The sequence below is a fragment of the Strix aluco genome, chromosome 19 (genome assembly GCF_031877795.1).
Source record: "Strix aluco isolate bStrAlu1 chromosome 19, bStrAlu1.hap1, whole genome shotgun sequence".
Taxonomy (NCBI): Eukaryota; Metazoa; Chordata; class Aves; order Strigiformes; family Strigidae; genus Strix; species Strix aluco.
Window position 1 is genome coordinate 10,795,052 of NC_133949.1, and position 27,747 is coordinate 10,822,798.

Genomic DNA, 27,747 nt, shown 5'->3' on the forward strand with positions numbered 1-27,747 from the left:
GTCAAACCTCTGGAGGCAGCTTTTAGGACAAAAGGACTGAACACAAATAAGTTTTCCATCTCATTACATAAACCTGGCCTGACGATGACAGAAGCAAGGATGTTCAACAGCGAGTGTCATCTGATCTGTAGGAAAAGATCTAACGCCACCTGAAACCAGGCAGGGACAAGGCTGATTTATCCTGTCAGTCTCTGCCTTGAGCTGATGATCACATCACACTTCCAGAAGACACTTTAAACGAGCCTTTTGCTGACGCCAGAGCCAAACTGCAGCGCTGGCTGAGGAGCCACACACGTGCTGGTACACGTGCACAGCTCACACCCAGGCTGCCTGATTCACTCGGAGCTGAGGCAGTGGCTAAAGAACCCTGTCCAAGACGAGCCTGGAGGAGAGGCAGAGGTGGATCCAAGGCTGGGGGAAGGCAGGGGAGGAAGGGATGGAAACATCACGAGCTGCCTGAGCAAACACCCCACGGCTTCCCGATGTACCGGGGTATTGCTCGCTCCCTCCACATGCCAGGGAAGAGGCATCTCAGGGGTAGAGAAGGTTGTTTCCACCAACTGCTGGTTCTTCCCTGCCCGCTTCCCCCTTCAAGAGACGGGGCTGCCTGGAAGGCAGCACCTCATACTGCCCTGCAAGCTGCATCCAGACCACAAAGCCACCCTCACACTAACAGGCGTGTTAAGAGAACATGTGTAACTGGATTTTAACACATTGGCAGGTGGTTCCTCACCTCGTAGTGAAACTGCAGTTCTCACACACCAGCTCTCAGCTTCAGAAGGGAGGCAAAGCAGCAGGACCCCAGCTCTGCAAAGGGGTGGTGGACTGGAGGTAGTGTTAGATCTGCTCCTCCTCGCCATCGTGCCTGACTGGTCCGGGCTATGGGATCTGTTAATGCTTGGCTGCAGCAGTAGCTTTGAACTCCTGCTGCCTTCAACACGGTTTCTGCAGCTCGATGCCACGGCCGTGCGTCATCAGGCAGGCAGTTGTCAGCCTGAGGACTCTGCATGGCTGCGACCAGAGGACATGAAAAGCTAGTATGCCCCAGAGACTGCAGTGTACAGGATACGGACTGGATTAAAATCTGGTCAACAGAGGTCTTAAAATGTCAGCGTAAACAGAAGGGCAGTCCTGGCGGGGCCGCGGGGAAGCTTGCTTGGGCTTATGTTGCTTAACAATAGGTTCAGTGACCTGGACAAAGAAAACCTTTACTGATAAAGCCTGCAGATTAGACACCGTCTCCTACCCTCCCAATCTTTGAAGAGAGCAACTCACCAACAGACAAAAAACTCCAAATTGCTCAGTCGCCTACTCAGGAGCAAACAACACACTGTTTAATACAGCTAAATGCAAAGTTGTGCCTCTGGGAGCAAAGGCTGCGGGACGCTGGAAGTGTCTGGTGGGCATGGAGGAGAGCAGAAGAGCACAGCAGTTACCCCCTCCTTACAAGCTGGTGTAGCAGCTCACAGAGCAACACATTGAGCCTGGACAGCCACAGCTCCGAAGCACCACGAGAATGGCCCAGGGGATCCAAACCACGCCAGAGAGAGCGTCACGTCTCTCACTCCATCTATTCGACTTCTCAAAAGAGGAGGGGGGGACCTGGGACACATTTATATATCAGGGTCAGAGCAGGAATAGAGGGCTTCTCAACCTACAGCAAAATTCAATTAGTGGAAATTGAAACAAAACAAATTTAGTCCGGAAATAATGCATGTTTTTAACAGTGATTTTTAACAGTGATTGAAATTGGCCCCTGCAACAATTTGTTGAAGATCCCGACGGGTTCTCAGCCTTTTGAAATCAAGGCTTGGTGCTTTCTACAAGACCTGCTCTTGTTCCCTTGGAAATTTCCCTGTGGTTTCCCGAGGGAGAGGAGACCAGAGGAGATGGCCACAGCTCCCCCGGCCTGCCAGCATCCGGGGCTCTCCCAGGCTGGATTCCCCACTTCAGGACTGACGCACACCACCATGGGCTCCTCTTTGAAGAGGAGGTTTCTGACCTGCACATTCTTCCCAGAAGCTCCCTGATGTTCAAAGCACCTTGCTGACAGACAGGCAGGTGTGCCTGTGACAGTGGCCACCTCCCCAAGCCCGGCGCGGGGCGGGGGGAGAGCGGCCCCCCAAACAGAGCCCTAGGCAAGGCACGGGGGAGTACTCCAAGCCCAGCTGTGACATTTCCTTTCACCTATACCTGTACAGCTGTTTCCTACAGGGCTGCAGCCTCAAGTGAGATGTGTGAGGCTTCTGTAGGTGCTTGGGAACAAGATGGAACAGAAACGCTTCACACCTGGCCCCAAAATTACAGCACGCTGGAAGGTGGCCAACATAAACTGGCAGAGTACCAGTTGCAATGGACATCAATTAAGAAGCCTGTCATCCTCAGACTGCAGGGTTTTCTTTTTGCGATCTGCATCGCTCCTTAAGCCTTCAGCAGCACCAGCGCTGGAGTTTTCCAGATGGGATCATTTCCCTCAGATTCCACTCGCTAGATTTATTGCAGGTTTTTTTTTTTTTTTAAACCCACCCCCCCTTTTAAGAGCCTGAACTATTATTCCACATTGCAGATTTCTCCAGGGCTGTATTCAGTGTCCTCGTGCAGCGCTAGTGCTTGTTTGCCATGAGTTCCCTTTACCTTCAGCGGGAGAAATGCAGTTTTAAGAATATGCTCAAAACTCTCTTAGCTTAAAGAGTGATTATAAACCGAGAGCAAATGATAAATGAAGAGAATACCTCTCTGGAGGATGCCCTGCACAGCCCTAGGGGATGCAGCAGCAGTCACTAGGGCAGCACTCATGCTCATTTTTATGAAGGTATGTTTAAAACAGCACAACAGACACCAGCGTGCCCTTCCTCTGCCACCCAGACCCGGGGACATGGACTTGGCTTGACACTTCCCACTGTGCTAATGGCACCTGGCAAAGCCCGAGAGAGGCTCCCAGGGTGTCTACACAGTCCCTGGCACTTGCGGTTCACGGAAATGCCAAGGATGGATGAGGAGTTCAAAGCAGGTGATATTCTGCGCGCTGCCTTCGTGGTGGCATAAAATCCAGCCTCTCCTCCATCAACCAATGACATCACCTTTCAACATGGCTCATAATTTAGCCTAATTGCCTTTTACAATCCAAAGGCACCACATGAAAGGGAAGGTCGAGGCTGGGATGGAGTTCAGATACTGGTCAGAAAATGTAAACATTTCTAACTTTGCCGCCTCGGGGCTGCCAGCCCCTGCCAAGTCCCCGCTCCGAGCAGGGCTGCCTGTGGCAGGGATCTTTCACTGCTTGTTTGGAAACCGAGGCAGGCAGGAATGGAAGGAGTTTTTCAAGGATGACTCCTCCTTGGACTCTCCTACTTGGGGCTCCGAGCTCTGCTCACAGTTTCCCTTTTCCTCTCTGGACCAAACTCCAAGCTGGAAGCTCTCGCTCTCATGGGCTGAGTGCATTTGCCTGCCAGCTGGAGGGAGATGCTCCAAGGCTATGGAATGGGAATATGGAAAGGATGCTGAGAAAACAGTTACATTTGCTCACTGGGGTTTTCTCTCTACTTACAAAGAGTCTGTGCTCTCAGAGTCCTGGTCTTGCTATCCTTCCTCTGATGCCTTGCAAGAAGTCCTCCCAAAATCACTGTAGTGTGGCCACTCTAATGTGAATTTAATCCCTGGCATCCCAGGAGTCATGAGGTCTCGGAAAGGACAAAACATCTGGTGGTTAGAGGCATGACAGAGCCTGGTCACTCCAACAGCTATTCGTCCTGGGCTTTCAAACCTGGGGCTCCCTTTCCAAGAAGCATCAGACATGACTACACATTGCCAAGAGATATCTGTAAGTCTTAAGAAGACTGAAATACCATAAATAAGTGAAGTGAATAACAAGACAGGACTAATTTTAGCCCAAGCCTAAATAATAACTAGCTCCTAAATAGCTAATTCAAAGGCTCTGCAAATCTAGAGCATGTTGGGGCAATTAGAGAGGGTCAAATTTGGACCGTCCACCTGGGCTGGATAGTATGGAGGAAGAGACTTGTGTTTTCTAAGGAGAACAAAGCTTGGATTTTAGGCTATCTGCTCTGACAGGTGAGCAGTGCAAACAGCAGGAAGCAAGTACTTGTGAAACAAGAACGGCACCAAGTGTGGGAAGCTAACTGGCCACCCTGGAGCTGGAGGAGCCACACAGTAACCAGTTTGTAGGTCTGGGGCAGTAAGATATTGCTAGCTATTTTTCAGAGCCTTGCATTTTAGGGTTTTCATTTGCCTGGTGAGGTGAGACAGGGTTGAGACTAGCTGAGCGGTGAGTATCTGAGACAGTCCACTCCACACATGAGCATGCACATGAGGGAAAAAAAAGTGCCTTTCTGTTTGAGAAGAGGGAACCACAGTGACTAGCCCTATAAGCATATGTATTAATCATGCACCGTCTGGTTTTAATCCACACACTGCTGATCCTGCGTCTCACTGTATTGTTATCAGGGGAAGGAGTATTTCTCCTCAATCTTATTCACCAGCCAAAAGCCTGAAAATGCAAAAAACACATTTGTGAAGTGCCTTCCCAAGGACCCTGGGCCCCGGACCTGGTGAGCTGGGGCTGCTGCCTTTTTATTGGCGTTTAAAAACCTTTTATTAAAGTGTGTCAGGGCTGGGGGAGGAGAGAGAGGCTCAGGTTTCAGGACCCCCCATGCAGAGAGGTTTATTGTGGGAAGGGACATTAACACTTTCTCCTCCACATCTCCCTGGCTGGGGCATGTGGTGGAGCCTGAGCTGCAGGCACAGGCTCGGGTGATGCACAGGTCGAGCCCAGGCAGAGCCTGCAGGGATGCAGGCAATCAGTGATGCCATGTGCCTGCATAGAGAAGGATCTCCCTGCTCTGCTCAGCTCTGGGCGATCTGCAGCCCTCTTCCAGCCTTGCCACCAGCTCCGCGGGCCCACTACAGAGCAGGATGCTCCTCAGATGACAGGATTCAGTGAGAGCTGAGGAAATCAGGCCATGCCCCACGTTCCCAGGGCTGCACAAGACCAGACCCACGCACAGCTCAGACGCACCATCACTAGGACTTGCAGTAACCTCAATGTGACCCAAGTGTTTTCCATTACAAGTCCCCCACAGCAGCACCACACACCACCTGATGAATCCACCGTCGTTACCTTCCTTATTCCTGAACCTTAACTCTGCCACGCTGCTGTTCCCCGCTCTTGCCTCGGGTACAACGTAGGGTGAGTGAGGTCCTGGCAGTGTCTCCTCCGGCTGCAAACACTGCAGACACAGTCTGACAGCTCAGGCACCAGGCTGCATAGTTTGCTGTTGACTGGTACATTCGATGGTGTTCCATCACACAAGCTGCAATGGATATCTGCCCAACATACGCCCAGGAAAACATCACCAAGTTATGCTCACCCTGGAGCCAGCTTTTGTTGGTTACTGCTTCAATGACAGTGCAAGAGACGATGGGAAGCTCTAAGTGTCACACTGGCTCCAGCAGGAATCTGAACGCACAGCTTCATGGCAACGAACAGAGTCAGAACATTTTCACTCAAAATAAGAGCCAGGCCAAATGCTCAAAAACTTGCTGAGAAACTCTGGCTGAATACTGCACTCCATCTGCTAAATGGGACATGGAGAACAAAAAGAAGTGGGAAGCACAGTGTTTGTCCTATATAGCTTACAAAACAACCATCCTGTTGGTGGAGCCAATAACCTAACACCATTTTAAGCCCAATACTCTCCAGTCTTGCCTTTCAACAAATTCCTTTCCTCTGAAATTTTACAAACTCATTAAAAACCTATGGTGCAAAAGCATGGACTAAGGATTTGGAACATCAGCAAGCAAGGTGAGATATTATCCTTGCAGTAAAAAGCCAACCGCCTCTTCCTAGCCATGCAAGTGACAGGAAAGGCAACACACAAGCTCCCCAGAGCCACTTTGGCAGACCAGAACCCTCCTCCCAGCCCACAAGACATTCACAGGGTGCCCTATAAAAAGCAGTACATTTTCTTTGCCTCTCCAGCAAAAAACTGTCAGGAACTTGGGCTGAAAACTGGGCCAAGACTGAGAACACAAGAGAAAGAAATTGGGTGCAGAAAAATAACTCCTGCTAAAAAGCAATGAAAAAGGAGTATAGGGAAAACAGTTCTCGCTGCACAGAAAAACCATTCTCACCTGCTCACAGCTCACTCAATCAGCAACCAAGGAGGAGCACGCAAATGGGAAAGTTCCTGCAATGTGGCTGGATGTGGTACATGCCAGACAGAGCTGCTCCGCTGCAGTGCCTGCTGCCATGGCCTGCTTGAGGCTCGGCGATACAGATCCCCTCGTGCCACCACGCTCAGCATGGACGCGCCGCCCTTCCAGTGCGAACAGCCCAGAGATGCATCTGCTGAGGAGTCCAACTCATCTGGGCTCTGCACGCTAAAAGGAGGGCAGGGAGCAGATGGTGGAGTGGGGACCACACACAAGGATCCCCCGGTTAAGCTGGACTGGGGGCTTCTTTGCCAGGAAGTGTCTTTTTGTGTCTCGCTCACAGTCATTCATAAAAGGCATATGGGTTCATGTCTCTCGGTTATACCTTCCTGGCTTGGTCTGCACTGCCTTCTACAACACCCCACTTCTGGAGAGTCAAATAATTCACTAATACTGCTGAAGGAGAAGATTTGTGGAACAAATTGACTGTAATGACGCAGCTGCCACTCCAGTCCCTTTCTACAGCACTACTGAATCACAGAAAATGGGGTAGGAGCATCCACAGAGGTCACTTTGCCTCCGTTTCCAAGGCGTTCACCTCCACCCAAGCCATACCCGAGACAGACACCCAGCCTGCTTTTAAAAATCTCCAAGGTTGAAGAGATTCTGCAGAATTGCTAAGGAGTATGCTTTCAAGTGCTTAACTACCCAAAGGTATGAAGCCTTTCCTAAAGCCTAGTCTTAACCTATTTTGCTGCAATTTATGTCCATTCCTTCCTGCGCTTTTCAGCATGGAACTCAGGGACAGTTTGTTCTACTTCTCTCTGCAACAGCTTACTGCATTTTCCCTGAATTTCCTCTAGACTAAAAAGCCCCAGCTCTTCCAGTCCCTTCTTGGAAGTCAGGCTTTTGAGATCTGTGCTTTGTGTCACTGGCCTCTCCTTAACCCTCTTGGGTGCCCTCTGCAAAGTGAATATGCACACCTGCTGTTTCACCAGTCTGACCATTAATGAAAACACTGGTCAGTGCTGGATCGAGGAGAGACCTTGCAGAACCTGTTGCTTCTGCTCAGTGTGTCCCGGGTAGTGCTGGTACCAGTGGGCTCCTCCGTTTACCTTGGTGCGATGTGTTTGCTGCACCAGGCAGAGACCAGAAGACAGCACAACACAACCGGCACACAACAGGGGCTCAGACCTGCGCAAACACGAGCGAACACCCCAGCCTGCTGGGTGGGATCACGGTTCCAAAGTCAGCTACTTTCAAACCAAACAAGGCCCACAGAGGTGGCAAAAAAAATAAATAAAGGGGAGACAGACACAGCCAAGCCTGGCTCCTTCCCTCTGGGATCTGTGTTGCCTTTTCAGCAGAGCTGAGCTGGTACCACCGTGCCGGATAATCCTGGATGCTTGGGTGGCTGCTGCTGAGCAGCAAAGGGCACCAGCTCCCAGCAGCGGAGTTGTACAGTTTCTTTATAAAGCACCAAAGGCAGCCAGGACAGGGAGTAAACTCAGCTCAGAAGCTCAGGTGTAGCTATAGGACGAAGATACATCTCTTACTTTTACACACATGACTGCAAGTGCCTGGCAGGGCAGGTAGATGGCACTCCGAATAAACCGGTGTGTGGTTAGAAGAGACAGAGTTCAGGGAATACCGACCCCCTCCCACAAGTTATGGGGCACCAGACTGAGCTGCTCAGCCACCTCACCTGCCTGCTGGGGGCTCTGGTTTGTGGCTGCTGGGGAGAGTTGCTGCGTAGAGAGTGGGGCACCCGGACTGTCACCAGCAGAAACCCAGGGAGGCCACAACACACACTGCGCGAACAGGCTACCTTAGGGCAGCAATGGCAACTGCATGCTTGTTATTTTAACCCCTTCAAATAGAGCCTTGAAAATCCATTCTTCCACAGTGACTTCCTGGACTAAGGTGCTTCCCCAAACTGGGAGAGCTCTCGGTTTTACCAGGACCCTGAGCTCCTCTGCCGCGGGCAGTGCTGGGAGCACGGGCTGGGCAGAGAGAAGTGAAACAGAAATTTGCACCTCTCAGGTCCCTCTGCAACAAAGGTCCTAAATTTCTCACCGTCATTTCAGGAAAATATCAAGAAGAAGTGGCACATGGGAAGACATGTTGCCACCGTCACATGCAGACTCTCCACAGAAACCAGCCTCTGCATCTCCACTTCTCCTCTCGTAGCACCAACCACTCAGGGAGGCGACACCACAGCTTCCCAGATGAGCAGCGTTTCTGGTGCTGCGATTCTGCCTCCAAGCAGGAAACTGTTGAGAGCCACTCTTATCCTGCTGTGCCTCCAAGGGCGTGCAAAACAAATGCCATTGTGCCTCTTCCATCCCCCATCAGATTCAGACACGTTATCCAAGTGCAGCCCCCAGGTCCCTTCTGGCCAGGTGGTGGCAGAGAGCAGACCCAAAACCCCACATCAACAAGGGAACTGATTTCATTATTCTAAAAACAAACAGCCAAAGGAAAGTTCAGGCTAGAATGGGCTCCTAGAGCAAAGAAAGGAAAATAGAGAGCGGGCAGTGGGGAATGCTTCATATTCCTAAAAGCCTTTTGTACGTTAACACATGGTGTCTGCTTCTCTCTAGTCACCTATTTATCACTCTCCTCTTTAGAGAAGGAAAAAAGTCCTGGCTGCCTTCCTAAGGCAGAGTTTTGTGGCCGGGGGGAGGGGGAGGGTGCTTTAAGCATGATGCAAACCATTTGGAGTGCACTGAGAGCACTGCCAACACAAGCTGCACTATTTAAACAAGTGAGGAAATGATCGTATATACAACATGCCAGCGAGCACACACACACCAGAGGAAGTCGAGAGGGGTTTTCATGACACAGAGCTGGATGTCAGCGGCTGAAAGGTCGATATTTTCCCTTAACACCCTTCTCAATGACTTAATCGTGTTCCGTTTGCACAGAAAACTTCCCAAGAATAAAAGTCTGGAGGAATCGAGGGGGGATGTTTGGCCTACTGCTGACCTTGTCCGAGGTCCTCTCCACGTAGCAGGGCTCCTGGGGGGCGACCAGCAGGGGAACGAAGCCCGAGAGCAGCCGATCCTCTTCCAGGCTAAGCAGGGCAAGGTTGTCATCTGGGTCCTTGTACAAGGGCACCTCCGACTGATTCACTGTGGTCAGTATGTTACAGAAGTCAGCCAGCGTCGCCCACACATCTACTGAGACCCTGGGAGAACGAGGAGAGACGTGAGCAATTCGGGGCTGGAATGCGTTGGGAGTTGCCTGCAATGCTGCAGTGAATACCAGAGAGGTGAGGCGAGGCGAGGCACGCCACCACCGCTGCTAACCTACCCCACCGGGAGGGCTCCAGGCGCAGCTGCGTTGGCACCGAACCCAGGAGGGCTTGCAGCCCTCGCCCGCCAGCGCTGACACCGACCACCCCGTCTCCCTGGATAGGGACGGCTCCCAGGATCGCGCCCTTCCCGCTGCTCTGCCCACCGCTGACCGCTCCCAAGCTGGCACGTGCACAGCTTCCCCGTGCAGTGCCGGCAGGAACCCAGCTCATTCCAGATGGGAGAAATGATTCTTGTTACTCAATTTTAAAGCCTGCTGGGAGGACAGAACACCCACACTGCTGTCGGGGCAAAAGAGGTACCTGGGGGGGCTCTAGCCCAGCCTGGGGTACCCTCTCCTTTGCACAGCTGTTATCTGCTGTGACCACATGCTGCAGCCATGCTCTAAAGCACAGAGATTTTTTTAGTTAAACCTCAGCCACAGCGGGGGTTAAGCCGTGTTTTGCTTCTGGACACAGTTTCAACACTCGCAAGTGACCTGCAAAGCTGCCTCTGTGGTGTCTCACCTTCCTGGACCAGCAGCGACGTGTGGGGAGCCGGGTGAGAACACAAGGCCACCGGCAGCCCTGGACCGCTCTCCACGCATCCCCATCACACATCCCCAGCGCTGAGCACACCCCGGGGAGGGCCCAGCACCCCAGAGAGGGCCAGTGCGGGGGAAGCACGCAGAAAGTACAGGGGGCACTTGCAGCCGAACAGGCTGCCTTGTGCTGAATTTCTTCCCCCTTTTTCTAAAAGCACCCTGATAGGGGTTTTTTAGTGTGTAAACTGGGACAAAAGCAGGGAACAGGGGAAACTGGGGCTAAGCTGCTTCTGGTGGCAGTAAGGAGGGCTGCTCCTGCACCCCACACCTCTGGGGCACCGAAAAGCACAGGGAAGCCAGCATCACCAGGGGTGCAGCAGTGACCGGTGCGGCCCGAGGCAGCCCAGGGCTGGAGGGAGGCCCCCTGCTCTTTGAACTGCTCCAGGTGGACAGAGTCTGCACTCGGTTATTTACGGGAATCAATGTACCAGGAAAGCACACTGAAATGAAACATCTTGTTTTCAAGAGCGTCCTGGGAGCCAGGCAGAATGAGGAGCCATTAATCAAAGCCCGGCACGTAATCAGCACACATGTAACGCAGAGTCGCCCACGTCCCTAAGCCAGCCCCAGCCCGCACACTGCAGAGGAGAATAGGTCCTTCAAAGCCCTCTGGGCACAGACACCAGGAGCTGGGTTCATTCACAAAGCTCCATCACTTGGCTCAGCCAGGTCTGGCTGTCAGAAATGTTTAAATATGGAAAAAAATAAACAGTTGCAACACGTTTTTCGGAGGGATCTGTCCGAGGCCCTTTGTGATGTAATGGGAAACGCTGCGTTTGTGCTACCAGCTGGAAAATAAACAGAGCCGCGAGGGTTAAAAGGAACTGAACTTTCCACGACCCCTATCTGCAAAAGAAGAAAATAATAAGAGGAATGATCCACTGCCCCACAGCCCTGATAGTTTATCCTCCGGCCCGGGCTGCAGAGACAAGCACCGGATGTGATAGGGCTGCTCTGGGCCACCTCCAAGGCGAGCTCTGCCCATGGGAGATGCACAGGGCTTGGGAGGCTCAGCCCTCCCCCAGTGCCCTGCTGGCAACTGGGCTCGGCTGCCTGAGTCCGGTCACATAGCACTGGTGGGGCCCCGCCAGCACGGGCTGCGACGAGGGCTCGGCGCGGAGGAAGGAGGTGCAGAGGCTGCAGGCATCAGTGGGGGAGAGGAACGGGGAGAGAGCTGGGGAAGGAGCACACTGGGGTGTTGGGGACAGGCATCGATGCAGAGGATGTTCCCAGGGGGCTGAGACAGCCAGGTGTAGGGGACCAGGGTGGAGGAGAAGGGGAAGAAACACATTGCAAAGACCTCGCCTGTATTCCCCAAGAAACAGAGCTGCAGGCAGAGGATGGAGGTGACCAGCAAGGGTGGGAGGGAGGCAGAGGGCAGTGGTAGGATGCTGGGGCAGGGGTGGTAGGGGGGTGAAGGAACAGCACAGATGGAGTGCAGGGAGCCATCTCCCTCGCTGGGGCTTGGCACCCAAAGTCAGGAAAATGCCACGTGAACAGTCATGGGGCTGACGCTGCTAACACCCTCACAGCCACCCAGCCCAGCGGTCCCCTCTCCTCTCCCCCCAGCCCCTCTGGCAGTGCTGCCAGGCAGGGCAGCCCCTCACCACCTTCCGAGCACAGGAGCAGTCCCTGTCATTCTATCCCCTTCATCCCCAGCTCCCTACAGCTTCGCAGTGCCCTGCCACATCTGTTAGTTGCACTGGATGTGTTAGGTTTCCACCCTGGGCTTCCTTCAGTCAAACCACAGGCTGTGCCGGCTCCCCGGGTAGCAAGATCGCGCTGCAGTGCAACCCCATGCAGCTCTGCGGCAGCCGGGCAGCACCTCTCACATACAGCACCCTGCAGAGCCTGCAAAAAGCCAACAAAGACGGTGGTGTTGGTGTTTCTGCTCTGATTTTCTCCTGCGACGCAGAGGTAGCACTGCAGAGAGCGAGTCTGACAATTCTCTGCCTTCCCCTCGGGTGCAGCTCCTCCTCTGCAGTTCATCTCCGAGCACTGGCACCACCAAGATCATTTATTTGCTGCTACCCACCGGCAAAGCCAGCGAGGACTAACAGCTCATGCTGACACCGCAGGGCCCCGCGGATCTCCTGCTGGGATGCGCACTCGCCCTAGAAGGTCACACAACACTCAGGAGCCCTGTCAGGCGCCTTCTCCCCGCTGCCACTTCCCAGGACAACACCGCGGCCACCTCCAGGTGTTTCTGGCTTATGTCACCCAACGGCGCTGCGGTGCCGGAGCCTCTGTGCAAAGCCAAGGCAGGCTCAGGTGCCTGGAAGCGCTGTGTACGCACTGTGCCACGGCTTTGGCGTCCCTCTGCGGAGGGAGGCCCCGAATTACTAACGCTGAGCCCAGGCACACAGCTCCCAGGTACAGGGACGAGGCTCCCAGAGCTTTTAACCGAGGAAGCGAGAAGAGGGTTAGCGCGAGGTCTTTCCTCAGAACGGGGGTTCATTCACTTCCCCACAGACACATTTACATTTGCTTATTCCACTAGGACAGGAAAAAAAAATAAGAGTTAATTTCTTTTTTATTGCCTCAGGATTCCAGGTTTAATGTAGCTGTCAGTGTGAGCGCAGCCCAGCTGCACGCCGACAGGACGCAGCCCGGCCAGGCGACAGCGAGAGCACCGCACAAGTGCGCAGCCGAGCACGCAGGGTGGAGCGCGGCCCCGGCCAGGCCGGGTCTGCGGGGGGACGGCTCCTGGCAAAGGCGGGTGCCCACGATGGGCACGCATCACTGCATGGCAAAAGGCACGCACCGGGGCGGGGGGAGAAGAGGGTGCTGGGGCGAGCAGGATGCTCGCCGAATCCCCGCCGGTCACGGTGCTGCGCGGCGCTCCGGCGTGAGCCACCATCTTCACCAGGGGCGCGGGCTGCCTGGTGATTAATATCAAGCACAATGACCCCATGTTACAAGCCTGCGGGGGCCTGTGGAGGTGGCCATTTCCTGTGTAATACCAGCTTGTTTAAACACTAACATTCAAACTCCACAGCTGCAGAACAAACCCGGAAAGCGCGGCGCAGAAGAAGCCCTGCATTGTGCTCCCCAGCCGCCAAGAGCCGCGCTGCCGTGCAGATGGCAAACGCCTCGGGCTCGCGCGCTCCCGGGGCCAGGCGACGCGCACCCACCGGTTCCAGTGCCCACCCCAGCTCCTGCACCGCCCTACGAAGTGCTCCGCAGCCTCCTCCTGGGTGTCCTCTCTCCCGGCCCAGGGGAAGCTGAACTAAAAGCTGCTCCTCTGCAAGGAACAAAAGGGGGTGGCGGTGCGAGCTCTTCCCAAAAGGTGTTCACCAACCTTCTCTGGGACTCAGATACAGCTGCCCAGAGCAGAGATGAGGTGGTCGCAGCCCCTCTGCCCTGTGGCACCAATTATTTCCCCCACTCTGCCCTGCACATGGTCCCTTTGGCCAGCCGGGCACCCATACACCCACTCCTCTCCCAGGAATCTGCCTTCAGAGTTAGAGGGATGCTCTCCTCCCCAGGAGAGGTGCAGTCTCCTCCCAGCCAGCCTCTGCTTCGCCACAGCCCCCTTCTCCACGGAGACTTTTGGCTTCTGCTTTTCTCGACTTTACCTTCATTCTCAGCCAGGTTTACACTACTGAGACACCTTTGAATCCTCGCTTTGATGTCTCGATAGGGAAACTCTGGTGGCCAGCATTACTAACTAAGGCTGAAATCTGCAAAAGGGATTTTCCATTTAGTCTCCGGCAAACTCCAGCAAGGTCTTGGCACCCCTGTCCAAGACTCTGTCCATCTCTCCCAGTGGGAGCTGCCATCTCAGTGACACTTCTCCGCAAGAGCAATGTGATGAGAGCGATCTGGCAGATCTCTCTGGGAAGGTAAGCTCTAGAATGTGCTCAGAGCTTTTGGATTTAATTTAATACTTGGTTTAAATTAACCATTTTTAAATGCTTGCAGACAGTCTCCACAAACCGAGAGGTCCTTCACTCCAGCGTGGAAGGAGCGCAGATTTGCCAGGGTCAGCCCTGCGGCAGTTTGTCTGTCTAGCCAGTGGCTTCCCCATCGATTCTTGTGCTTCATTTAGCAACGGATTCATTGTGGCAACAAAGTAGAGCAAGGAGAAGCTCATCTTTCCCCTGCCCAGACCTCTTCACCGCCGTATGTCCCAAAAGGAGATGGGTTCACTTGAATGACAGCAGCCTCCCTGGAGATCTGCCTCGCACCCCATGTGCTGCTAATATCTCTGCCTTAAGAGATCCACCCTCCTCCCCTCGCCCCAGGACTCCCTCCTTTTACACCCTAATCTCTGCAAATTACTTCTGGGGATGTCTGGTCCAAAAGATGCTTCTCCAACCCAGTTGCATGGCAGTGCAACTGCTTTAAATGCTCAGACTTCAACGCAATGTTTGCCGTGAAACATGCAGATATAAATTCATTTTAAGATACAGAAGTGACTGTTGCTTGCTGCTAGAAGACCTGGGAACATCTGGTCCAGATACACCACCCCCAGGCCACAGGACACTGCTGCTCTGAAGCAGAGATGTCCGTGGTCAGGCTTAGTTCCTATTCTGGAAACACCTGAGAAAAGAGCCACGGAAAGCTCAATGAGCCCCTTGCCCAAATAGGCAGAGGGGAAGGACACCTTCCACCTCTCAAATATGCACAGCAGCCCCAAGAGAGGGATCTAGGCAGTCTGTCACCTCTCTGTGGCCTTCTGGCCTGGAAAACATGTCCCAGCGCATCCCCCAAGCCATTGTGACCATGCAGACGTGGCTAAGAGCTGGGTGAGTGCGCTAGACCAAGGAGGGTGGTTCTGGGGAAAGGTTTAGCTTCTCATTCAGGTTGAATTTGGGACCGCTGAACCCACCAGCTAGGGAGACAATGCCTGCCAGGAGCCAGGGTCCATTTCCAAGCCCCCACCAAGAAAACGACCTCAAAGACGCAGCCTCCCGAGCCTCCCATCCCGCTCTGCAGAGCCTTCTGCTGCGTGGCTCGCAGCCGCACGCCGGGTTTCAGCAGCGCTCACCCCTCACACCTTTCCCTCCGCCTCTGTCCAAGGGGGAAAGCAGCGAGCTGAGGAATTTGGTGTGGGTTTTTTTTTTTTTTATTGTAAGGACTCAAATCCAGCAGTGTGATAAATGCATCCGAGCTACAATTAGGAAGATATATAGCATCAGAACGCGAAGGTCTGGGCAGCGTGGTGAAACGCGGGCTCTCCAGAGCCCCAGCTATGTTTCCCATTATGTAACCCTGGTCATGGGCAGACAGCCAGACTCCAAATGAAAAAGAGACTCTGGCTTGGCACCGTTTCTATTTTCCTATCCTCATTCGGGGTCAGCGCAGTGTCATACAGCTGCAGAGAAAGCTCCGGGGATTAAACCTGGGAAAGACTCCAAGACCAGGACCCGGGTTCAAGTACCAGCTGAAAGCAATAAACCAACTGCCACAGCTGGGCTGAGTTTAGACGTTCTCAAAGTCCCCCAGCTCTCTCTCTCACTAAGAACGAGCGATCGTGAACATGGCGAACGCAGCGCGAGCAGAGGCCTTGGGACGTTCAGCCCAGGCCCTGGGCTCTGGCAGAGTCTTGACAAGCTGCCCCGCTGGCCCCGAGCCCAGGCCGTCATTCTGGCAGCAGCGCTGGCCCCAGACGAGCTGCACTTTGATGCAAGCTCTGGGCCAGGCCTTTGCTCCTAGTGGGCTGCCAGGTGGGTACAGGGCCTGGTTTTTCCAGAAGGTTTAGCACATTCAGGGCATCCTTGCAGGATGCTTCTGTGCTTCAGGGCTTTTTTACTGTTCCTTTTCTGTGCCCACATCATCACGAGGGGCAATGAAAGCAATGCCTGCAGCGCACTGGGAGGCGGTTTCAGCACGTCCAACCAGCTTCTCCACTGGCACTGGTGGGGACCTCACGGCATGTCCCACTGCTGTGAGGCACAGAACACGCATGAAACGGTACAGCTCCCTTACTCAGTTCTGCAACTTGGCATCTGCACTTGCTCCTCGCATGTTCCCCCTGCTCTTGAGCTCACCCTGCCCATAAACCTTGGCTTACTCCAACACGCCTGCTGCTCTGACCCACGTTTTACTTCTAAACTTCCTCGAAGCTCCTCCCATGTAAACCCTCATGCTCAGTGACTCTACCTGGTTACTGAACAGCCCCAGGCCAGACAGCAGGCTTGTGTCAATAGAGAGCTGAAACAGTAACCCAGTGCTGCCTTTTTCCTTTCCCATCTCTAGGGAGAACGTTGCAAGTCCCAGGTTGTGCCCAAGAGTGGAGCTGGTTCCCTGCTACTCATCACTACCCCCACCTCCAGGGAAGCTCAGCTGCTGCTGTTCCAGAGTCCTGGAGCCCCAACACCCAGTCACGCAATGCTGGGTCAATACAAGAGGTCTGGGCTGAAAGAGCAACCTGTCTCCTCGCTGTGGATAAGACAGAGGCTCCTGGTGAGCCAAAAAGCACCAGGGTGGAGGAGCTGGGAGCCAACAGAAGGAGGGATGCCCATGTCCCAGAAGAAGGGCATGGGTGGGACAAGAGGGGTTGCTCAGCCGCCCTCCGTGGAGAAAGCAAGGTGTGGAAGCAGTTGGGCCTCTGCTACAAGGTGAAGACCCTCGTTCCTCCACCGAGTAGACCAGGACCTTGCGGAGTGGAGCCCCCCAACCCCTACCCACTGCTCCCCAAAGAGCCACATGCCGCCGTGCCACCGCCACCTTCTCCCGCCTCGACGGACAAGCGGGAGCCTGCACCTGCTCCGGCAGCCCGGGGGGACGCAGCCCCACGCCCCGCAGGAGGGGCAGGCAGCTCATCCCAGGGAAGGCGCCGAGCGCTGGCTGCGTGAACCCAATCAGAAATTCCATCTCGAGGCTGCCCGTCGCCAAGGGCTCAGCAGCTCCCTGCGCAGGCAGCGCGAGGGGAAGGGGGGATTGGTGCATGTGGGCTCACGTGACAGATCCCAGTTTGAGTTCCTGCCCAAAGATGGGCAGCAGTTCACATGAGCAGGCAGCGGTCCCACACCGAGCAGCCGACAAACAGAAAACAGACTCCATCTCCACAAAATGAGGCCCAGAACTTCCTGTGTGAGATTTCCATTTCCTCAGCCAAATGAAAAAGAACTGGAGTAAGAGGCAATAAACTAGGAGAGCAGGACTGGACCTGACGCACGGAGCGGGGACCCATTAATGGTTAAGCCACTTTGCTGGATTACTCTTAATGCGCCTTCCCATCACCCTGGGTTCTGGCTCCTTTGGATTAACAATAAGACGTGATTTCAGGCTCTGGATCCGGAGTACCGGAGGCAGATGGAAAATCCTGCGGGAAAGCAGCTACAGAGCATGCTCAGACACTGTTTCGCATACTCCATACTTGGCCCCTTCACTCGATTTTCTGTCCAAAAATATGCAAATTGCCTAGTCCGCATTATGGACTAATGGGCTGGAATCAGGCAGTTTAGAAAATTAACCCTTCTGTGAGTTGCAGGGGTAGAGACAAGCTGTTTCTGAAGCAGAAGGGAGGTGACTTTCAGAGCTCCAAGAACAGACAAGCTGCTCCAGGCCAGCCCAGCCCAACCAAGGTTGGCCTGATTCAGTCAACAAAAGGCAACGAAATGCTTATGCTGGAAATGGACTTTCCTCTTGCAGAGAGGAAGGCCCTGCCTGTTCAGCTGGCTGGGCCAGCAGAGCATGTAAAGGAGACGTATCCCAACAAAAGCAGAAGCACATCCTAAGCAGAAGGTAAAAATCCAGCTTACGGGCCATCTTCTAACACACAGAAGCAAAAGACACCCACCAGGCCCCCTCAGAGACACTTCAGTCCCACCCAAGCATCAATGAAGAAGTCACTGTGTCACCAAGGGTGGTAAGTCCCCCCAAACATCCCCTGCGCAGTCAGTCGCTCCTGGGTGCTCAGGTCAGAGTGCCACAGACAGGAGTAAGTGTGAGCAAGGGGGAAAGGTGGCACAAGGAGCCCAGGGAGGGAGCGGACACCAGAAGACAGACCAGAGGATGCACGTACTGTTTGGGGAGCTCGAGAGAGGTCGGAGGAGGATTCCAGGTGTCCGGGTGGCCAAGCATCCAGTCTGACCAGACCTTCACACTGGGGAGCAGCTCCTTCAGGTCCTGGGGCAAGGCAGAGACCTTGATGTCATCCTCCTCATCCTCCTGCTCCACCTCTTGTGGCTGAACTGCAAATAGAAGATGTGAGAGCTGAGGCGGCTCACCGCAGCCAGGAGCCAGGCTCAGGAAGGGACTGGAGATGTACGACACAGACCCCAACATCCCAGTCTTGGACATGCAAGGGAACAGCCCAAACCCACAGCAAGTGAAAAGACGGATCTGTTCTCCCTACACGGACTGGCCTGGGGGACAAGCCAGGATGTCTGTGATGCCTTTTATTGAGGGCAGTGGGGTGTCACTGCACCAGAGATAGGATTCCGAGGTCCCAGTTTTGGGAATTTTCCCATTAGCTGTCAGAAAGCATGCCTGCGTCCATCCCTTTCTTCCAAATGTTTCTGTCTGCACACATCAGGGGCTTCCCAGGTGATCCAGCCATAACCTGGGCAGAGCTTGGGATGCTGGGGGAGAATCCAAGGGCCCCAACAGAGGGGAAGGGGTGTACAAAATCACAGGGAATGAGGGCCTGAACCCCACCAGGCTGCCTCACGGGCAGCTGCATGGATCCTGCCAGTAACCCCTTACCTTGCACGCATTCCCTCAGCAGGCTGGTGCACCTCCTCACCAGGAGTGCAAACATGGAGAGCCCCAGGGCTGTGGCCTGTTCCTGGATGACAGAGCGGCAGTCTTCAGAGATGCACTCTAGAAAACAGAGAGAGGGTTCAGCAGGGAGCAGGTCAAATGCTCCATCTTTGCCTTCACAGCCTCCCTTTCTGATTCCCACACAGGGCAGGGATCTCTGCAGGGGTGGACGATTCCCCAGCTCACACCTGTCCTGGACCCAATTGCTCCACGTAAGGGGGGGAAAAAAAGTGGTGAGTAGCCGCTCTGGAGCGGGAAGAGGCTGCAGTCACACTGCCCACACCATGCCCAACCCCAACTCGCATGCTGAGCCAGCCCAGCCCGAGCCGGCACTCAGGGCTCCCAGCACAGAAGCTGCTGCTTGGAGCTGATGCCTTCCCCTGAAGGAGGGGGGTATGTTTAAGTGTTAAAAGGGTAATTAGCTGCATATTTGATCTCTGTCCCTGCTGGAGTTTTAACCTCAGCAGCTGAGGAGGGGGCTCCTCCCATTAGTTCACCAGTCATACAACAGCTTGTCAAGAGAGCTTAATTGAAGCTGTTACTCAAGTAGATGCCACACGACCACAGCTCCTCCAAACAGAGCCGGCTCAGAGCGAGAGCAAATCCCCCCCCGGCACATCTACACCCAGCCAGAAACCACTTCTGAGGCTGCTGAGAGCAGCGAGGAGCTGGCTCGAGGGAACTGCCTGGAGCTGGGCGTGGGTTACATTTAGTGAGGCCGAGAGCACCGTGGGGCACACCAGGCTGCCCGTGCTCGCTCAGGCACCGTGCTGCCTGCTCGCAGAAGATTTTTAAGCCTTACGGGCAGCCTCTGCCCTCTGAATCCCCTCTGCCCCCTGAATCCCCTCTGCCTCCAATTCATATCCTCTCTTGAGATGTGGGGAGAGCAGCTGGCTGGGGGCTTGCCCGGAGGGAGGCAGAGAAGCGCTGCGGTGGGGAACGAAGCCGCTGCCCAGCGGGATGGGATGCACCCACGCCGCTCGGGGGTCTCCTACGAGCCCGTTTCATTTGCTTTGTGCAGGCTGCTCTGCCACAGCACCTCACCGGCTTGCACATCACCTGCTGCAGGACCAGGGCTTCCAGGCCTCACCCTGCAGACAGGCTGCCACCGTGAGAAAAGCTGCCACAAACCAGGCAAAGGATTTGCGCAGTGACTGCAAACACATAGGTACTGACTCCAAACGGGTGCTCGTGCGAGCACAGCCCCAGTGCTGGGATGGGTTGGGAAAGTCCCCACAGAGCCCCGGCTCCCAGGCACCTCTGCCACAGATGTGAGCATCAGCTGCACGCGGGCAAGGAGAAGGTGTTGGAAGTTGAACTCCCCTAACATGAGCAAAGGGCAAGAGGATTAAAGCAAGACATTGAGACCCTGTTTCAGCCGGGGCTAGCAAAACGCCTGAGGTGCAGAGAACAAACATTGGGTTTTTAAGTGCAAATTATTTCAGAGCCATGGGGTGGGAGGTTAAAAACAACAAGAAAAAGACTACAACACACCTAGAAAATACGGGAAAAAAATGGGAGGAAGATCTGCAGGCCTGATTTGGCCAGCTCTTACAGCTGCCAATGTTCAGCACCCAGTGGTGGTGAACCAGAGGTGCCTTGTAGCCCAACGAGGGTGCTCTGCTCCTGGAGCCAGGGCTGAGCCAGTGCCGCAGAGCAATGGTAGGAAGTGCCGTACTGCAGGGGCTGTCAACTTTTGGAGGAAACATAAAACTAAAGATGTGACCACTCTGGGACAGTAAATCTCTTTCATGAAGCCTTTCCCACAATTAAGAGTGTTAGTCCCAGCGCTCTGGCCACAGTCCAGTTCAAGAAGTTACAGTCATCTTCCCTGCGCTCCCTCCTCCCGCACTCAGGCGAGACGCTGGACTCTCTTCACTTCTTGTCTCAAACGGGCACACGGCGAGACCGTGGCTGTTGTGCTGCCCTACCTGAGTCTGGCGAGTCCCTGGGACAGGTAAAAAGCTCTAGGCATTCCAGCAAGCACCCCTGCACTTTGAGCAGGCAGCATCCCTGGGACTCTGGGCACTGTGCTCAAGCTTAGACTCACAGTGACCCCCAAACTGGGCTGGTACAAAAGCTAAGCCCTCCCTATCCAAAAAAGGCAAAGCTTAAAGGCTTTTGTGATGCTGAGGGTCACAAGCACTGCACAGCCCCGATGTATTTTAGAGACTGGCTCCGAGTGCTCGAGCAATCTCTGCGGTGGCCATGGCCAGGCTTGGTACCAGGGCCTCAGCCCTTCCCACTGCCACCAGCAGCTCTTGTTGCAGGCTAGAAGTTCCCCATACAACACTGAACAACCAAAAGTGAGTAAAAATGTTTCTTGTGCTTGAGCTGTCACAGGTACAGCCGTCTGCGACCCACTCACTCAAGCTGAGCACTACAGCCAAAGCTCCATCAAACATTTTGTATTGCTACAGACATGAACAATGTGCGCACCGGTTCACACCCAGTTTACATAAAGCCACGGTGCTTCGATGTACCGCAACGACGCTCAGCCCCAGTACAGCCTGCAGAGCTGCCCACCATACAGGTAAGAGGAACAAGTCACCCAAATTTAAGGGTTGTTTCCCCACGGTTCCAGCTCAGCTACTGTGGGCGTTGTCATCTCATCATTAAATTACACAAAACTCCTCTGGTCCTGAAAGTTCATTCCCTGGTCAAGCTTGTCAGCCCCATTTCAAGGAGGCTCCCCCAGCCCAACAACCTTGCAGGGAAGGACAAGCATCCAGGTGGGCGCTTATTCAAGACCCCTGAACCTACACCAGCATTCCAGCTCCCAGCCCTGCCAGCAAAGCCTCTTAAGAGCTTAATTGTAGGACAAAAGAGGAAAGCACCATAAATCAGGAGAAACTTTCTCTTTGTGCCTTTTCACCACTTTCCTCAGGAGGCAGGGAGCCTCGGCTTTCACTGAGCCGGGAGTTCGGAGCCAGTGGTCACAACTGCGTGACGCAGAGACTGTGGAGTGACAGACCCCAGGCTACCCCCCCCTGGCTGTCCACGCCACAGAAGACAGTCAAGGTGAGGGTACAGTTAAAGGGCAGAGAGCTCATGGAATGAGGGTGTTTAGACAGAAACTTGTGGAGTTTTTTGAGTGATGGGCAGTAAGGAAACTCACTCTCCACACCCACAGCATGAAGTGTCTGAGCCTACCCTAGCACTAGAAGAAAAATACTTTGTACTAGATACACTGAAAGGGGGGTTGGAGCAACAGATCTGCTCTGGAACACACAGGGCACCATTACCTCTGGGCTGAGCAATAGTCTGTGCTGCTAGTAATGCATGATGCATCAAGACACAAACTTCATGGAAAGAGATGTTCTTGGAGGCTGGAGTTCCTGTCCCTGCAGTTGAACAGCACTAGTATAACCTGGGGACACCCACTGCCACAGACCAACAAGAGCAGGCAGAGAGATCCTGACTTTCCAGGTCAGGGTAAACACTGTAATTCCCAGATCTGTTTCCCAGGATCCACAGTGGGTGCAGGAGAAGCAGAACTACAGCGTCAGGTCCACAGGCAATCCTGCATCCTATCCCCACAGGCAGTCACCTAAAGCTTGGTGCCGGAAACATTTTCAGATGGCATCGATGGCATCTCATCAGCTAAAGCTGCCACAAACCCGCACTCCACTTCCTCCCCTGAAACCCCAAGTCCGGCTGTGATCAGATAACCCTCCTGTACTCACACCCAGCCACGCCACGCAGCCGGGCAATGGTGAGGAGGTGGTCAGGCAGACTATGGACAGAAATCACACGCTAAAAAAGCTGCCACGACGTCGTGGGCCCAAAGGTGGTCAGAGATGTGGCTCCGCTGTGCCACCAGCAGCCGCAGCAGTGATGCTCTGCAGGAAGTCATTCAGCACGAGACCAGGTTGTGTACCAACTACTACATACATTCTCCCTCCACCTTCTGCCCTTGCAACCAGCAAACATCCCTGTTAATGCCAGCATCAGTTAAACAGCTCCTGTCACCACGTCACCTCTCAGCTCTCGCCTGCGCAGCCACCCTGTGAACCAGATCGCGCAGCTCATCGGGGTTAGAAATGTCACCTTTCAGCTGTGCAATTGCCATCAAAGGTGCTGTGTGGGGGGAGCAGAGGGTGGGTAAAGCTGGCACCGCTACCTCAATAACTGCTTGTTAAACCACAGCCTAAGGTCAGGGCTTGAGGACTCGCAGCATTTGCAGCCAAGACTGACTCAGGGTAATACTGTACCCTCACCGCATGCTCCACCACCATCCGCTGTACCGACACATGGCCCACAGAGCCATGCTGCAGTCACGGCAGGGAGCTGAGCTGGCCGAAAAACCCACCCTCTGGGAGCTCTCTCAAGCTGGATCTGTTTCTCCGTCACTTGTAGCCCCACATCAGCTATGCCAGCAAAACTCTGAGGTACGTGCAATGCTGCACAGGGCTAGAAAGGAGCAGGCAGAGTATTTTAAAGCAGGAATGTCATCAAATGCTTTGCAGTCTGAACCAACAGCCTGGGTAATTTGCATTACCCCACACTTCATAGGCTGAATTTACCTCAAAGATCTGTCTTTCTGCACCCAAAAAATAAGCAAGACCCCTGCAGCCCTCTGCAAACCCTCCGCAGAGGTTAGGGCTCCAGATGCTGGACCGGCCAGTGGGACATGAGTTCTGACAGTCTCTTTTGCAGGCAGGGATTTGAGCACCATGTTATTAAGCCTGCCTGACAATAGCCACTCGTAAGACCCCTTTTCCAGTTGGCTCAGACTTTAACTATCGGAGCTGAAGTTTCCATGCTGGGTGCCTGTCTCAGCCTGAATTCTTCCGGAAATCTTTAGCCAAAACAGTTCGGCTTGTGAGAATGAGGCTAGGAAACAAGATAGTGGCTTACCCTTGTTAGAAAAAACACTTACAACCTTTTCCTTGAGCTAATCTAGCAACTGCAAATCCTGGAAAGGGGATCTGAGATTTTGCTGCAGAATAACCTGTTTAACAGAGAGTTTTCCTGTCCTACTAGAAATCTGTCCACACTTGGCTAAGCTATAAACATCTGAAATACAGCAGTTTTTCCATATTCAATAGGAATTCATTTCAGCAGCTAAAACCTTCTAAGATTTCACCTCCCTGAGCATGCTCCATCTTCCTACCTCCCTTACATCTAACCACCCTTACACCTAACCTGTGTTACACTCGGCCGAGCAACTGCCCTGCTCCCATTCAGCACGCGGGGACCTCCAAGAACATGTCCTTGTACTAGTCACTTGCTGCGAGCTGGAGATTGGACCCAGACTCCTCCAACTGGCGCCCAGGCTATCTGCTCTGAAGCACAGCCCAAGAGCAAGAGGAGGGAGAGGGGATGGGATGGAAAAAATGGGAGCTGTTGAGCATCAGACTGCGAGCGCAGAGAAAAAGCAACGGAACCAGGGATGGGTGTTTTTTCTGAAGATCACGAAAACTCTCTGAGCTGCAGAAGAGTCCTCCCGCTTCTTCGCATGTAGGAAAGCCTTTTTTTTTCTCCAGCTGGGTACTGGTCTGCACGAAGAGCACTGTTTTTCTACCAGGGAGGCAGTTTCCTTTGCAGAGAGCCTGGGGAGCAGGGCGGGTCGGCCAGCACGGCTGCGGCTGCGCCCTCTGCGAGCATCTACCTGGGCTCTCAGCTGCCTCCACGCAGGGGCTGTGAGCTTTGCTCCGACCCAGCCGGCAGCAGGATCTGACCTGGGCTTTCTGCAGTCATAAATCTACCTGCTTTGCAGGGGAAAGAGTGCATGGGGAGGGGGGAGAGAGACAGAGAGAAAAGGGACTTTTATAACGGGGAGAAATTTGTGTTTCTCTGAGAACATTATATTCATGGAAAACATAAACCAACTGTCGTCAAAGTCGTCTGAGCTCAGGAAATGGAGCGGCCGGGAGAAGGCTGCCATGTGGCCGGATGTTATGTATTTCTAATTAGTGCTATACATCTTTCAGCAGCGAGTGTCCTTTTGCTGGGAAACACAACGCGCTGCCCTTGTTATTGTAACTGTCAGAGAGTGCTTAAACAGATAATCTCCAGGAAAAGTGATAAACACATCCCCTCTCCCACTAGGGTGTGCAAAACAGCAATGCCAAACCTCTATTAGGACAACGCAACCAGCCACAGGAAATGGGAATGGGAAAAGAGCAGGCGATGCAAGGGGCAGCCGCCTCCGAGGAGAGGGATTTGCTGGAGGAAGCTTCTCGCGGCCGCTCGAGTGCCATGTGCTGAAGGAAATCCTGCGAGGGACAATCAGGGGAGAGCGAGCGCCGGCCACGTGGCCTTGGCCAGGGGGGTGCTTGCAGGGACGGGGCAGCAGGGCTGGGAGTGAGGGCTCCCAGCTGCTCCGCTCCAAGCACGCTCTAGGCAGCGGTGGAAGCGAGCTACAGCAACCCCGAGCTCTCAAGCAAGCAGCAGGCATGCTCCTCCATCCATCCCAGCTAACACAACACAGGGAGCGCTGAATCTTTCGCAGTTCAAACACCAGCCAACAAGCGTTAGAGTCTCAAAGGAGACCAGATTCCTTTGATTCAGGCAACCGGACTGCTCTAGCCAAGGGTCAGGAGGACTCCAGCGAGCCAGTTTCCACGCCGGCCTCCCTGTCCTAACCTGAGCTGCGGCTGTGGGCCGGGGAGCCTGGAGCGGTGCCGGCAGCAGGCAGCCCCAGCGCAGGCAGAGAGAGCAGCAGGGATGTGCTCTGCTCCCGGGGAGCAAGAGCTGAACCCACCTTCCCCAGTGACACTGTTAAGGACCATACGCAAAGGCAATGAAAGGAACAAACGGGTCTCCAGACACAATCCCGAGGATGACATAATGGCCTGGCCAGGGGAGGCAGGAGGTGGAGGAGCTCGGTGAGCGCGGGGCTGCGGGTGTAAGGCACCCGGCTGATGTGTCAGCAGCTCGGCGGCACAGACAACTGATTCACCAGCCGGCTGCTGCCCTGCGGGGAAGAAGACAGAGGCTGGTCACCTCCAAGCTGACACCACTTGAAGGCAATTCGTTTGCTCTCTTACCGCTCAGACACAAGAGCGTTTTTCCCCGTGAGTCACCCTCCGCCAGACGCAGCGTTGGCAGGGCGACAGGGCAGCCCACCGGGATGGGGCTGTCTGCAGGAAGCGGGTAAGGAGAGCCACGCTGCCGGCCCAGGCAGCTGGTCCCAGTGCCGCTTGCCCATGCTGGAGACCGCACGCAACCGATGGGAATATAAAGCAGCAAAGCGAGGGGGATGCTCACAGCTGCTGGGCATTTCCCCGACACCCCTTCGCAGAGGACCTGTGAGTCACGGGCACTCCCAGCTCTCCGTTGGGAACCGCCGAGTCACACGCACACTCATCTGCTCCCGAAAAAGCCTGGGAACCTGGAGGCACTTGCTCAGCCCTGGCTGATACCCCGCAAAGAGCCTGGGAATGATGGGCAGCTTTCCTGGAAAGATGCTCCTCAACTCTGAATTTGCAGGCAACAGACAGGAGGGCAGCTCCAGCCCTCCCGGCACAGCACACAACCCTGCGGCTGAGCTGAACACCACCACCTGCAGCACACAGGGCTGAATCCCTCCCAAAGCAACCTTTGGATTGCAGTAATAACCTGGATGCCCCCAATCCACCTCCCCATCCCGACCTCTCCCTGCAGAGAGGCAGGAAGGCTCCGGGGCTGGGGGGAGTCTCAACCACAGTGCCCAGACAGGCAGCAACACTGGGGAACTCGCCACACGCGTTCCCAAAGCAGCCGGGGCCGCCCAGGAGCCCACAGCTCCCTCTGCTCCATGCTGAAACCCCGTCTTGTCCGAGGGAGGGAAGGAGGGAGGCCTAGGAGGTGAGGAATGCCGGGGGCCTGGGGAGGATGGAGCAGCTCTCCCTGTGGAAGCCATTAGATATTCAACACTTCATTTGTTTCCAGCCGTTCTGGACTGCAGCGCTGGGCTCTAGGACGGGAGGCTCTTCTCTGACGTAACCAGGAAGCAGCTGCAAAATTAAGGAATCCCTCATGACATCATAAAAAGGGTCGATGGTTTACAGGGGAAGGTATAAAAATTAATGACATATTCCCACCCGAAGCAGCAAGCCTGCCCGAGAGCCTCAGGGGAAGCCATGCTCTGCCCGACACGAAGGGGCTGCCTGCCCAGGACAGCTCTGTGCTGCCAGCTCCCTCCAGCTGATCCAGGAGCTTGCCTCTGGCTCTGACTATCCCCAAGCCCAGGATCCACATGCAGGGCTGGATCCTTGCACCTGGGGTGCGATAACCAGCTCAGTATATCCTTCCTGACCCCGACAAACAGAGCTTTAGGCTGAGCAAGGGAATGACTTTAGAGATGGCTTTCTTGTGTACTTGGGACTGACCAAGGAATCACCGACAAATCACTTCACACTGTGAAGTGACTCCAGGACAGACGGTTATTAATTTCCATGGGGAAAGCAGACACGTGCACAGAGTGCCCCCAACACCCCTATTTCTGCAGCTCTGGAAGACCAACAGGTCCTGCAAGAGGCCAGGGCACTGGCACACTGTCCCTCCCCACGACACAACCCGGGCTAGGACAGAAAGAATGACATTAGCCCTGAGGACAAGCACAGAGCCATTTCCACTTGAAAAGGGAAAAGGATAGTGGTTTAAAATTAACTGCAGCCTTTTCCAGGAAATATCAGTGGAAAGAAGCAGCCATTTTTAGAAATGTTATTCTCAGAAATTTCCTGAAAAGACCCATCAGTCAAAACACAGATTGAAGCCATTTCCACTTGCACCAAGCAGCACTTCGGAGCGCTCCCTCTGCGCTTGGGGTGCCTGACCCAGCTGGCAGGGCCGGGATCCTGCTCTGCACCCCTGGCCCCAGCGAGGCTGCAGGAGTCAGTTTTGGATGTGCAACACCCCATGCAGTGTCGGAAACGCTCCTCCTGCCCAGGAAGGCATGTACATCCCAGTTTTCACTAGCCACATTTGCACCGAGACACACCAGTCCCAGACCGTCACAGCTGGGGCAAAGGC

General features: G+C 54.4%; 1 protein-coding gene across 4 annotated transcripts in view; it reads right to left on the bottom strand.

The window, feature by feature from the left end:
* SMG6 (SMG6 nonsense mediated mRNA decay factor) overlaps positions 1-27,747 on the bottom strand; it is a 115,622-nt gene that overhangs the window by 40,589 nt on the left and 47,286 nt on the right. For all 4 annotated transcript variants that reach the window (XM_074845656.1, XM_074845655.1, XM_074845654.1 and 1 more), the window contains exons 11-13: positions 18,730-18,846; positions 18,047-18,215; positions 9,160-9,361 (exon numbers count right to left, since the gene is read on the bottom strand). In XM_074845656.1, coding sequence (XP_074701757.1) covers positions 9,160-9,361; positions 18,047-18,215; positions 18,730-18,846 — 488 coding nt within the window. The remainder of the gene's footprint in view (positions 1-9,159; positions 9,362-18,046; positions 18,216-18,729; positions 18,847-27,747) is intronic.